Source organism: Erigeron canadensis, chromosome 1 (genome assembly GCF_010389155.1).
Source record: "Erigeron canadensis isolate Cc75 chromosome 1, C_canadensis_v1, whole genome shotgun sequence".
Lineage (NCBI taxonomy): Eukaryota > Viridiplantae > Streptophyta > Magnoliopsida > Asterales > Asteraceae > Erigeron > Erigeron canadensis.
In genome coordinates this window covers 48383401-48397674 of record NC_057761.1, presented here as the reverse complement: position 1 = coordinate 48397674, position 14274 = coordinate 48383401, and the positions used below count along the sequence as shown (strand labels likewise).

At 29.5% G+C, this 14274-nt stretch overlaps 2 protein-coding genes across 2 annotated transcripts; one reads left to right on the top strand and one right to left on the bottom strand.

Annotated features, from left to right (window-relative positions):
* Nucleotides 1-7755: 7755 nt before the first annotated feature.
* LOC122581460 (60S ribosomal protein L37-3) lies at nucleotides 7756-10287 on the top strand. Its single transcript, XM_043753696.1, has 4 exons — nucleotides 7756-7844; nucleotides 7977-8112; nucleotides 9834-9935; nucleotides 10033-10287. The coding sequence occupies exons 1-4, from the start codon at nucleotides 7842-7844 to the stop codon at nucleotides 10077-10079; spliced, it is 288 nt and encodes a 95-aa protein (XP_043609631.1). The 5' UTR covers nucleotides 7756-7841; the 3' UTR covers nucleotides 10080-10287.
* Nucleotides 10288-11269: 982 nt separating this feature from the next.
* Nucleotides 11270-13841, bottom strand: LOC122611358 (GTP-binding protein At2g22870). The gene is made up of 4 exons (XM_043784381.1): nucleotides 13339-13841; nucleotides 12278-12347; nucleotides 12022-12184; nucleotides 11270-11646 (listed from the first exon to the last, which is right to left on the bottom strand). Exons 1-4 carry the CDS (start codon nucleotides 13805-13807, stop codon nucleotides 11428-11430), a joined length of 921 nt encoding a protein of 306 aa, XP_043640316.1. The 5' UTR covers nucleotides 13808-13841; the 3' UTR covers nucleotides 11270-11427.
* Nucleotides 13842-14274: the final 433 nt, after the last annotated feature.

The following is a 14274-nucleotide window of genomic DNA, read 5'->3' as shown; positions in this document are numbered from 1 at the left end:
GTGAAAAATATAAGAATATATGTATAGTTAGAGCTAAAATTAATTTAAAGGTTTTATAAGAATTTTAAGAATTTATAAAAATATAATGTGTCAACCGAAAGACGCCTAAATATAAATACATCTTTTAACATTGAAGTTAGTCTTTATCATTTCAAATGAAAAGGTATTTTTTTTAACAACTTTACAATTGCTACCAAATTAAATCCTCCAACTATGTAAAAAAAACTTTTTTCTTTCAATTATGTATGGTGGTAAAAGACAAAAGAACAAGTGCATGTTGCCATTATGTAATTTCCAATCCCACGTACATGACAATATGACATAGTAGTGACATACTACCTTTCATGATGTAATGACGTATAATAAGTTGTTTGGGATACCTTATATAGTTATATGTTTTATTTAGGGTGTACGTAATTGGACTATTGTTTTATTAAGAAAATACCACTTGGCCTCATTATTATCTACTAACTATTTTTTAAATGGACGTACCCATAATTATAATCATTTTGTTATATCATATTGGCCTCATGAGGTAAGGCTGACAATTTTGACACGAAACCTGTTAACACGACACGATATGTTTTTAACAGGTTTCGTGTTTGATCTTAACAGGTTTTGTGTCTTAACAGGTCCAGAGCTGTTACAACTTGTTAAGATCCATGTCTTAACCGGTTTGGACCTGTTAAGATCCGTGTCTTAACAGATCTGGACCTGTTAGGACCTATTAAGATTTTACATATAGATAAAGTAATAAGGGTTTTATTATGATTTGATATAAGATTTTTATAAGGTAAATGTCTATGAACTTTTGTAATGTAAGGATTATTATCGATATATAATAATTGAGATTTGTAAGAGTTTACATTTGTAAGAGGATTTGGCTTGGGTATACTCAGGTTCAAGTCTGAGGGGGCAGGTTTACAACTATTAATCGTTGTGTGTTTGAGCGGATTAGTAGGTGGTTTTACCCCCCATCGGGTATTTAAAATAGGCATTTCTACTTCAAGTGAGCTCTCTAGCGCGGAACCAGTTACTACAACGTATGCTAGACTTTCCGCTGTCGAATCGTGACACCCAATTTCCAGCGAAATTCATCTTTCAAAAAGAAAAAATAAATAAAGAAAGAAACTATTCAGTGTTGCCTTTCCGCGAGTTTTGAGCCTCAATACTTCGACGGTGTATGGGGGAGGTTAAGTTGTAGGCAAATCATACCTCTACCTAAGTAGAGAGGCTTTTTCCATGTTCTACCTAAATGGTAGAAAAGACCCTCCAACCTTTGCATGGGATGGGATGAGAATCAAACCCATAACCTTTGTCTCCAAAAACCAGGATTGAGAAATGATCACAGTATAATCTATTTTGACCGTTTACATTTAAGTAAAAAACATCCGCCTTTATTAAATAACTTGAAGAGAAAAAATATCATTCATTCATCATTTATTCACTTAATAGTTAATACTTAAACCATACTGTTAGACAATGAATTGCAAACCCCCAAATTTCATGTTATCTATCAAAGTTTTAAATACATAAGTTTGTCGATACGTTATATTAAAATATGATTTATCCTTGACTTCTTAATATATATATACCAATAAACTAAAACAGGAGTGATGCATCTTTTGATCGACACGTGGCGTGTTTCTTAAACGACACGTGTTAGCTTAAATCTTTATTTATATATTTTTTAGATTTTAGATTTCCATATACAACTAAAATTTTTATTTATTTAATTGATATATAAATATAGATTCTTAATATAATTATGTCTCTTATATTAAAAATTATATTTATTCATTATTATCATAAATATAAATTTCCATCACCAATCTTATTTTTTGACAATAAATTTAATACTCCCTCCGTCCCATTTTAATTGTCCAAATTTGACTTGTCAAGTCTTTTGCTTTCAATTTTGACCATAAATATTTTCGTTTATATTTTATAACACTTCCTATAAAATATATAAATTTATTGAGTTTTAGATATACTTTTCATTGATATAAATTTCATCAACTAATATATAACACAAATAAAGATATTTTTGGTCAAAATTTAAAGAAAAAGACTTGAAAAGTCAAAATAAGACATTTAAAATGGGACGGAGGGAGTAATTTAATATATCTAATGTATTAAATTAAAACAAGATTGAGAAAAATTTTGAAATGACATGTGGCGTAATTCTTGATCGACACGTGTCTTTTTAATTAATTTATTTTTATTATAAATTAGTTTTTTTAATAGTATATATTCAATTCTATAATGTATTCAATTTCTTTATTAGACTTATAATTAAACTCTAACTGTTGACTTATGGATACAAAACACATTATAACCATATTTGATTGATCGTTTTCTCATTAATAAAATTGTCTCTTTTTCTTCTTAATTCTTCATCTCCTATCAATTATATTACTTATAATAAGTTATTAGCATGAATATTTCAAAAATTGAAGTTTACGATCCAAAATTGCAAGGTTATTCGCTATTCACTATGCTTACAAGTTCCAAATTTGATGTGATTGTAAAAATTTATTGTAAATCTAAAACTTTAACTAGACATATATTATATTTATCAATGTTTATTATAACTTATTTTCGATCATCGGTTTACTTTAACCACTATTTATTTTGTACTTATGAATCATGTATGAGCCTATGAGGCATATTTAGATTTTTTTATGATACAATCCATATAACTACCATACATCGTACGGGTATTAAAATTAGTTTTATATAAATAACTAGAGGGAGGATTTTTGATCTTGTGAAGATGAATAAAGGGAGATAAGATCATGGATTGATAATTTGGATGGTATATTGGTTGTATGCAATCATACAAATTAAACTTGGCTTCCATCACTAATTACAAATTTACAATGCGTGTATTGGTTACAAATTTACAATCAGTGGCAAGATTTATGTATACAGGGCATGATGACAAAGACGCTAACGCGAATGGGATTAGTTATGGGTAAGAAACATCGACTAAAACGGGTTTGGGGAATAATACAAAAATTATCATACGTTGTTCCACCTTTTATCCTCGCATTTTTACCGGTAATTAGTTTACAAGCAAATGACAAAATATTCACTTATATATATATATATATGCTTGAAGATTTCTTAATGTACATTTCAACCACAGTTAACCAAGGAATTGGATATGTTTCTTTGATAAATACTAGCTTCTCTTCTCTCTATATAACTAAGAAAGAATAAATTTTTGTGTATGTGGTAATCATTTTTTCTTGACAACTAGGATTTTGGCTTATGTGTCAGTTTTTTAATTTTTCTAACATTTTATTCTTGACAGCTAAGCATAAGTTTGAGTTTTAAACTAACAAAAACTTTTGCAAATATCCTTATACATCGGCTGAGGATGCATTTAAGTCGGCTCTAAGTTGGGAATGTATTACACTTCCTTATCCTTATTCTAACTATTCAATGTTCTAATAATAATATTTTGAATTTGATTTAAATTAATCCTATAAATTAATCATTCCATTCGAGTTTTTTCCCAAATTAGTGTAGTGAGAAAAACTATTTACCAAATTAGTATAGTTTCAAAGATATTTACCAAATTATTATGGTTTTAAAAATTTTTTTGAACTTATTCCACCCAAAGTATCTTCCATCTAAATTACAATACAATACCTATCTCATATATATCTACCTATTTGATTTCACCTAAATTATCCTCATCCCGTTAAATTTGAATTTTATATCCTTAACCAAAACCTTCAACTAAACAAATTTATTCCGATAGGGGCATAACCTTAAGCTTTTAACAAATCTATAACATGTGGTCAAAAAGTTGGAAGTAAATTCAAGCTTTATATTTATATCATCCGCTTTTAACATTTAACAAGATTGTGGTTTGTTAATTATATCATCAGTCAATGAAGCTATTTGATATTATCGGTTTCTTTTATAATAATTTTTGTTATTTTGATGTCAATATTTACAAGAGATAACAAGTAATCATTTTTATAAAAAGACGAACTTTTGTGATATCAATAGATTCAGTCATTCAACTTGAACCCATCTAAGTTTCACCCATATTATCTTCATTCCAGTTAAGTTGAATTTTGCATGCTTAAAAAAGATTTGCTTCCACTTCTGAAAATCTGATCATCAGTTCAAGGTTTATAAAAGCTTGCATTAACATGTAATATTTAATCTTGGTATAATAAAATAAGTCATAATCGATTAATCCTTATATGTAATAGTACAAAAGAATTTCTATCTACTTATTGTAAATCTTTTTAATAAAAATCATGTTAAAATATGTTTTAACCCATAATAGTAAATATTTTTGAAAATATACTAATTTGGTAAATAATTTTTCCCACTATACTAATTTGAAAAAAAAACTCCATTTCATTCTATATGTCCATCTTAATTTAATCATCATTTTACATATGTTTTTAAAAAAAGTTTTATATTTTTCTCATTTAAATTTTCAATTAATATATTCCAACACATTCTATATTAGTCCTAATCACTAAGAAATTAACAATAAATAAATAGTCAAATAATATAGTTATGTCATACTTTTATTAGTTTTTATTTTTTTTCTCTATTTTTGTTTCCTTTATGTGTTTTATGTTATATTATTTCTATTTTATAAATATTATTATTACTATTATTATTATTTAATAATTTCTATTTTAGTTATTATTATTATAATTATTATTATTATTATTATTATTAAATTACTCTCACATATAAATTTATTATGACTTAATATTACGTTTAATTAATCATGCTATAATATATTTGACGTATATCATATATTTATAAAAATCATAATTTTATTATTTGTATAATATGATAGTTTTTATTATTATTAAATTACTCTCACATATAAATTTACTATGACTTAATATTACGTTTAATTAATCATGCTATAACATATTTGACATATATCATATATTTATAAAAATCATAATTTTATTATTTGTATAATCTGATAGTTTTTACAATATCTTAAACTATGAATATAATACTGTAACTGTCAATATATTTTTAATTTACGTTTTCGATCCATCCCGGACAACGTCCGGGTTTAATCTAGTTTTGTAGTATACAACACTCTAAGAAATATAATATTTGACAAGTAATATAATATTCATATTATTAAATACCTCCAAGTTGCTTAAATATTTTTGACGTATCATTTGTTTTCTTTAAATATAGAACTTCCCATGAGCTCAAAAGATATTGTGAAAATATGTAATATAATAAAAATACTAATGTAAAAACATAAATTCATACGTAGCTATTGTGTCTTTTTCATTCAAAATATAATTTTAAAAACTTTAGAACATACGAGAACGGTATTCGCGTGTTGCGGCGGTGATGAAGGTGATCGATGACGGGGTGGTGATGTAATGGCGGGTGGCGGTGGCGATGATGGGGTGCTCTACCTGACGGGCTCCGCCCTTAGCCGTACAGGCTCCGCCCTCAGATTTAAAAATTCGTCGAAAATATATCGAATGACCACTCTAATGAAAGAGCATGACATTTTAAGAAATCCCATATAATTTTTATATATTATCGATGTATAGTTTTTGAAATAAAAGATTTTGAATGAATTAGAATGATAAAATGATTTATGCAAAAGAGAGATGAAAAATTATTGATTGAAATTTGAAGAGAGAGAAAATGTATTATATTTATTTTAGGTAAACATAGAATAGATGAGAGAGACATTTTGGGGAAGTATTTAAAATCAATATTGAAAAGTTAATTTCAATGTTGAAAATTTAAAGGAAATTTGCTTTTATAATATAATACCAGAACTTTCAAGATAGACAAAGCTCAAGCTCTACTCAATTAGTTTAAAGAATTAAAGTGTTAAAGTGTTATATAAACAATGTCTTCCATCCCACTAGGAATCATCATTCACTAACTCATTCAAAAATTAATATGAGTTTTTCTATGAATGGAAGTTATAAGAAAAGGTGCATAAAAATTGTTAACTAGATAATGCATAAAAATATATGTATGAAAAAAAATCTATATAAGGATCACTTCTCATATGTTAATAATTGATCTTTTATGCAACATAATAGTATATGGTGTCCAGGTTCATTTGATTTTTTTATTAATTTTGGAGTGATATGTATTAGTAGTGTTATTACAAACAAATTAATATTAGTAACATCTTAATATATACTAAAAGAAAGTTGAACTAATGATTAATTAACCAATCACATCGTTCGAATTCATCAAATTGACTTTTGATGATGTCATCATTTAGATAAACTACAAATTAAAAATCATAATAATCATTATCCAAATATATTATTATATTAATATTTATATTAATTTGTATAAAAAGTCTCATTAATTTACACTTTTTTGTTTTTCATCAATAATTTATACTTTTTAGCCTGAATACTTCATTTATATTTATTTTTAGTCATCAACTTGAGAGAATTTTTTAAAATTTACAATCATTTAATTAAATAAAAAAAATTTAACATATGAAATATTTTCTACAAAAAATAATTTGAAAACTTAATGACTTATCAACAAATATTAGAAGAGTCCTAATTGTTATCAAAGAATATAAAACAATCCTAATTGTTATCATATTATCATAAAACAAGTGATTGAAAATAAACATATGCGTGTTATGAACGTGCATCATGATTAAATACATATACTTAAATGTCAAGTACAGAATCACAAATATGTTTATATTTTAATTCTTAATTATTTTTCCTAATAGTATCACATTATGAGTACATCTGTTTTAAAATATTATATAATGGAGAAATTATTATATATAGCATGTGCTTTATGGAATGACTACGACAAACAATTCCATCAATATGTCTAAGCTAATAATGACAGTGAGGAACCTATGATTATTGTACTACAACTTGCAAAATATAACACTTAAAACCGTGTTTTTTTAAAATTCTAAGCTTTTATGACTTAAATGTATAGAGATCTAATATTGTTAATATCGTAAATCCTGTGTCCAGCACTGGACACGGGTCTAAAATCTAGTTAATACTAAAATTAGGACTTGTATCATTGTATGATGGGACATTTATATATCAAAGTTGAACCAATCTGAATGATTATTGAAACAAATATTAAAAGCATATATATAAACGAATAATAAGAAGCACGTTGGTTTGATTTTTCGATCTCAATTTGATCTTACGATTCCGATCTTATAAAGACAACGAGAATAAGTATCCGCGTGTTGCAGCGGTGAGATGATGGGGGTGATAGCCTGATAGGTTATAAAAAATGCCTTAACCGTACCGGTTCCGCCATCAGATTTAAAAATTCGTCGAAAGTATATCGAATGACATCTCTAATGAAAGAGCATGAAATTTTAAGAACACCCATATAATTTTTATAATTTATTTTGTGAGATAAAAAATTTTGAATGAATTGGAGGAATAAATGATTTATGGAAGAGAGAGAACAAAAATGATTAGTTGAGATTTGAGGAGAGAGAAAGAGTGTTTGGTAAATATAGAATTGATAGAAATGTTATTTTGGGGAATTAAATGTTGAAACTTAAAATTTTAGACAGGAGAATCTGTTTTATAATATAGTATAGATAAATATAAATTACTATTAACAACGAGGAAAAAAAAAAAAACGTAACAAAAATGGGCTCCTCAACCCACTAACCAAAAAAGAAAATGAACGCATAAACATAATTGGGCTATCAAGCCCACTAAAAAAAACCCTAAATCTACCACTTTACATATAAAAACCCGCAAAACATACTCAGTTGCCCCCTTTGTGAAAGATCTTACTTCCGCTGCTGCTGCTAGGGTTTTCTCTCATCATATTAAGAAATGGTATATATCATCTTTACTTATAATTTTTAAAAAATATATATATACATATATATAATGATTCTATGATTTACAATTGTGATTGATTATGTGTATTTCAATGAATGAACTATTGTTTTGTGTGTGTGTAAACAGGGTAAGGGAACAGGGAGTTTTGGAAAGAGGAGGAACAAAACACACACACTGTGTGTGCGGTGTGGTCGCCGGAGCTTTCATTTGCAGAAGAGCAGATGCTCCGCTTGTGCCTACCCTGCTGCTCGTGTCAGGAAATGTAAGTATATATTATATTTTCTCTCTCTATATATATGTATACATATATTTGTTTTGTGTATCTATAAACTTTTTCCGTTTTATTGCTCTGTTAAGTATTTATTGTGATTTATTATGTGATTAATTGCGAGATTTTGAAATTTTTGTTTTGGAAATTTAAGATATATATTAGTTAGGATTTTTATCTTTCGTTGTGTGTTTGAGTGTTTGGCTATATTGAAATGTTTTGTTTGATACTATGTTCTCATTGTTCTGTTTGATGGTATAGCTAACATCTATACAATGGTACGTTATTGATTGTGTGTATGACTGGTTAGTGAAATAAATGTAACCGACTATCTACGGGCATTTGTTTAAGCTATCTGTTATGCTAGAGTTTTTGTAGTTATTTTTTGGCCAAAGCCTGTTTTGTGCTTTAAACTTGATTACCTAGGTTTTTATTGCCCTAAACTTTTAAGGGTGCGGAATAGTATTGTAACTTGTAAGATCGGCTAAAGCTAAGGCTTGACTCAGTAGCTTGATTGTGTTTGTTATGTCCTTTACTGAAGAATACAAGTATAATGAAAGCTAAGATTGTTGTTCAACATAAATAGGTTCAAACTAGGCAAATATAATTTCATCAGTTGGCTTTATATATTCAATAAGATTAACCAGATGTTACTACAAAAAATTGTTCCAAACACACTGTATTTATTAAATTTGCTACACTTTTTTTTTTCTGGGTTGGTTTTACCTTGCTGCTATCATTAAGAGGCCCTTCTTAGCCTTTTGAGCAGTTGAATTACAAATGCTATAAGCGTATGTCTCGACTTAGTTAGAGAGCTTACTCTTATGCTCATACTTTATTTTCATTCTTGCTTTCTTTGGTCTACCCTGCATTGCTTTTAGGAGAGATGGCTGTAATTTTTCATGACCATTGTTTGGCTAAAAGTCTTCAATGCCAACAATTTCAACTGACACTGTATGCAATGATGAACTTATTTTTTGAATAGCAGTTGTCTAGGTACCCGTAGGTCATTCTTCTCTTAGTGGCTACAACAGCATGTCAAAATTGGATACCACAAAGCTCCCACACCCTACAAAAGCATGTTCTGTTGTCAAGATGGACACTATGTTGAGTTTTTCCAAAGTTTAACTGAAAACCTATTTTCATTATTTCATTTTATCTTCCATTTATAGCTTGATGCATTATACTCGTGTAACATCTCTTTTTTATTCGTCTGCCCTATAGTTCATAAGATTCTTCTAGTTTTTCTATCAAGAAAAGTGTCGTTTTGTGTAGTGTGTTTGCTAGGTGGCATGGTAAGTGATCTTTGAAAAATGTGCTTTGGTAGTGGTTATTGGATTGTCTCATTGTTTGTTGTGGATTTTAGGACATGTTTCTTAAGTCTGTTTTTTTGTTCAGTACAGGATGCTGTTTTGGTAGTATATAATATATATGAACTGATTTTAGTATTGAGTGATCTCAAGGGCACATACTTTCTTTGGTAACTGACCAGTTGGATCCGATTGTTGTTTATGTAATCTATTTTTTACATATAATGAAAATCAGTTGTGAAGCAGTTTGTCATCATTGGACTTTTTTAGGTCACTATTTTGTTTTTCTTTTTGTTTTTGAGAATCCAGTTATTGATGAAGAACATGTTAAAATTTTTAATTGACTGCTAATTAGATTTTGCTTCTCTACTTTTAATAGTAACCTTGTATGTAATTTGTGATCAGACAACTGGAGTGAGAAGGCCATCAGAAGGAAGACCACAGGAACTGGACGAATGAGGTACATGCGTAATGTTCCACGCAGGTTCAAGAGTGGCTTCAGAGAAGGTAAACCTTTGATGTCCAGTTAGATATTCATTGTTATCACATTACTAATTTGCTTTGCAGGCTCTATCAACTGAAGTTTTTCTTTATCTTTCAACAGGAACTCAAGCAACCCCAAGGAGCAAAGGAGCTGTTTCCAGTGCTTAGGCACTGTGTTGGTTTGAAGGAAATTTTCGTTGTATTCTAGTATCAGCTGTTTAAGAAAAAAGATTTTATTTTATGTTAATTTGGTTGATGCAGGTAGAGAATGCTTAATACTTATTTTTGATATGTCAGGGAAAGCATATACTTTCTAGGCTCTATCAATGCTAAATACTTATTTTTGATATGTGAATCGAAGCAGATACCTTCTACATCTCATTTATCATTTATGCATATTATGGGCCATATTTGCTGGGTTATGATCAGTCTTTAACTTTGATAAAAAAAAACATAAATGCAAATTAGTTTTGATTTTATAAACTGATTAGTTTTTGTATGATGAATGGAAGTGCTATATTTATATTGGTTGAAATTTGTACATCCTTAAGTTTGTAGTTTCATGCATCAGCAATTTAACTAGAATGTGATGGTGTCATGTATACAACTTGATTTTTTTAGGCTGCTGATCCAACTAAATTTTGATTACAAGATCTAAATGTGATGCTAAGTTAGATATGGTTTTAATATATGGCAAAAAGTTCTGTTACTACTTGGACTAAACTGTAGACAAATCTGATGCTTGAACCACTAGTTGTATGTGCACATGTGCAACAGGAACTCTCCTTAGAAAAGCAACCTATGCATTTCCTGGATGCAAGTTGAACATTTAATACTTGGTTTTGATACGATGCTAGGGAAAGCAGATCCTTTGCGCTTATATGTGCATCTTAATTATATATTCTTCTATATTAAGCAAGATAACTTGACCAACTGAATCTCTAATGAGAACTGAGAAGCAGGTTTCGGGTTAATACATTCTTCTAGACCTTGATGTACCAGAATTTTTTTACCCACCATCAAGTGGAATTATTTTTTGGTTAGCATAAAAGAACCTAGTGTACTGATTTTGTGCTTTACATTTTGTTTTACAGTTCTCTATTTCATTGCAAAACTTATTCATTAAGAAAAGAATTCTGCATATGGTTGTTATTTTCTGTCACGAATGAAACGTTTCTTTGGTTTTGGTCGCTTTTTTGTTTGCCTTACGGTCAACCAACTTCAATTTTCTTTAGTTGGAGGAAATGAGCCTGGAATTTCATCAAAGGCAATTCATCAATGCAACAAGTAGAAAGTGTGAAAAAACCAGTAAGCATTCAGACTGGGTGCGTAGTAACTTAAATAAGTTATAATGAACTAAAAAAGCACAAGATCATACAAAAATAAGAAAACAACAGTGTTACCAATTCCCTTTAATCCATTATCATCCGTCTTAGACTCTTAGTATAGTATCTAAATTCTCTATGAACCAAAAAACTGTGAAAGTAAATAAACTAAAAAACACAGATATGTAAATTTAATTTTTGAGCCAGTAGTTTCGAAGCTGGGACATGTGCAACAGTATTTCATCTCGACCTTGATTGGTAACACTGCTAGTCATGATCCATGGTGGCACTGCATCAAAGTATTCACTGATTAAATCCTGAAAGTCTTGCACATTTTCTTCAGGATGCTTTCCACCATTCTTTTTCTTTTTCCGCTTGTCACATTTTGTGAATATTAAAGTCATTGGGACCTAACAAGGAGAGATGGAAGGAAACATTACAATTAATCATCAGTCATAAAGGTACAATTATGGGTGTTTGGATTTCACATTTTAAATATTGATTATAAGATTTTTGCAACTTGAACTCATAGAATTTAGCCAAAAGTGCTTAGATAAACATAAAAAAGTTCTGATTACGTAAGGATAAAGTAACAATCCATGTCTATTCTTTTTAATCGCTTAATCTATCAATTCCTTAAGTAATCAGTTCTATACTGCTAACAATCTACTCTTTAATAGTCGGTATCATATTACCACTTCTAAAATGCATGCTAGAAACCCCATGCTTAACACAACTAGAACTAAGAATATAAAAGATAGTGAGGTGTTACGAGTGTAAAGTACCTGGTTCTGACCCAGCCAACTTGCATATTCGAGATCAATTTTTTTGGCAGGAATGCTAGCATCAATAAGAAGGAAGACTGAGACCAGTGTTGACCGATTTAGAAAATAGTCTTTAGTGAACTTGTTCCAATCTTGTTTAAGTTCATGTGGTGCCGAGGCATATCTGTCGAAAATGATAATCAGTTTCTGTTTATTCTACAGATGTATATAATCTTGGTGTAAACTGCGGATAACTAATTTCCGATCATAACCGTACCCGTATCCAGGCAAATCCACCAAGTACCAACTGTCATTAATTCGGAAGTGGTTGATGCATTGTGTTTTTCCTACAAGACAACACAAAAATGATATTCAGAGTTTCTTGATAACTTTAAGACAAAGGAAAAAAGAAGTGGCTACTAAAGACCTCTAGCCATGTTCTTAATTCTAATAACAGCATTGTAGGGAAAAAGATACGTAACAGAAAGATAGTGACTAAAGTTAACATGGTTAGATTCAACTCCACATGCAAAAAAATTAAACAATCACGTTTAGGAGATGTCAATTCATCAGATGAAACTTCTATCTAGTCTTTTCCAAACAAAATCATAACTTTGAACTTGTTCACACGGTCAAGAAGTAAAAAAACAAACAAGTGAGTCAGATAACAACACGCTACTCAATATTAAATTTCATGTATGTAGCAAGGGAAATATGAGAGTCTCCTTTGTAATCATAAATGGGTAACCATATAGTGTTAGCTAAAGTAATCCAGTTACCTAAAAAATCATCTTCTTCACACAATAAAAAGTTTCCCCTGTAATCTTTACCCTATGTCCATAAGATCCTTCAGTCGACCTTTCTAGCCAACTGACGACCCATCAAGATTTATTTCAACTGTATACAGTTGAAAACCTAAATCTCTAAGTAAGTAAATGCTTCCTATCTTCCTGCACATAGCTTTAAACCAGCTAATGAGCCAGAGCCTGAAGCCTAATGTTCATGTTAACAGAATATATCATCCAACACTTATATGACGTCAACAAATTGAGGTGATAAATGCGCATAAAAAACATAGTGCCATATTTATAGCTTAAATACTCTACAAAATTTACCAACACAAGCCTAGTGATCCTTGAGCTAAAATTCTGCAAACAACCTATGAGTACATTTTTTATTATTACCGCTTATAATTTTATATAATTTTCCATGAAATAAGTACTAGTAGGAGTCAAAGGGAAGCATTTCAATCATGATTTCAAGGGTACTGACATATCCCCAAACAGAATAAAAATGTAAATTTTCACAGACATTTCATCAAACACATGGCAGACATACCTGGTTTCTTAGAAGTCAAAGCAAGTTTCTTTCTTTTAACAATGGAATTAAGCAACGAGGATTTGCCAACATTAGAACGACCCACAAGAGCAAATTCAGGTGAGCCATCAGAAGGACAAGCATCAGTTTCAACACTACTTTTAACAAACTCAGCTGAAATGATCTGGGCATCTTTTGCATACTTGCTCAGCACAATGTTGGACCCTTTCAAGATTCTTGGTGGTTTATCAGTAAATATCTCAGTTTCAGGGGGGATAAAAAGCTTATCTTTTGAAATGGGTATTGGGGTTTCTTGTTGTAAAGATGGAATTTCTTCAAGGACTGTTGATGAAAAATGTGAAGTTGGTGATGAAAAGAAGATGAATGATTTTAGAGGGGGTTTGGGATGTTTTGGTGAAAGCAAGAAGAATTTTGTGAACAAGGATGAAGAGTGAGTCTGAATAAGAGGGAAATGAGTTAGAAATGCCATTGTTGACAAATGGTTTCCTTCTTCAAATTGGTGTTTTGTTCTATCAACAATTTTTGGGACATAAATATCTTGCAAGTTTAAAATCCTATTTTCTTGTTGGAAAATGATAAGTAAAAAGATTTACTTAATGAGATCCTTATCTTTGAAAAAAGAATTCAAAAGTGATCTTTTTACATGTAGGTAAAAATAAGTTTATTGATTTTGATATACTGTATCGGGGTTTGCTAAATACAGCCTTTAGGTCTCTGTTTAAGATGCATAGATTGTTTGTATATTTACCATGAAAATTAGGAGGCGGACTTTTAATATGAAAAGTACAAGTTTTTTTTATGCACGTTAAATGTATTTAGCATTTCCCTATTGTATTATTGTGTGAGGGATCTGTTGTTTATTTATAGTTAAATATCAATCAAGTGATGTATACGTACTTTCTTTAATGATTGGATTAACAAAACAAATTGTAAATT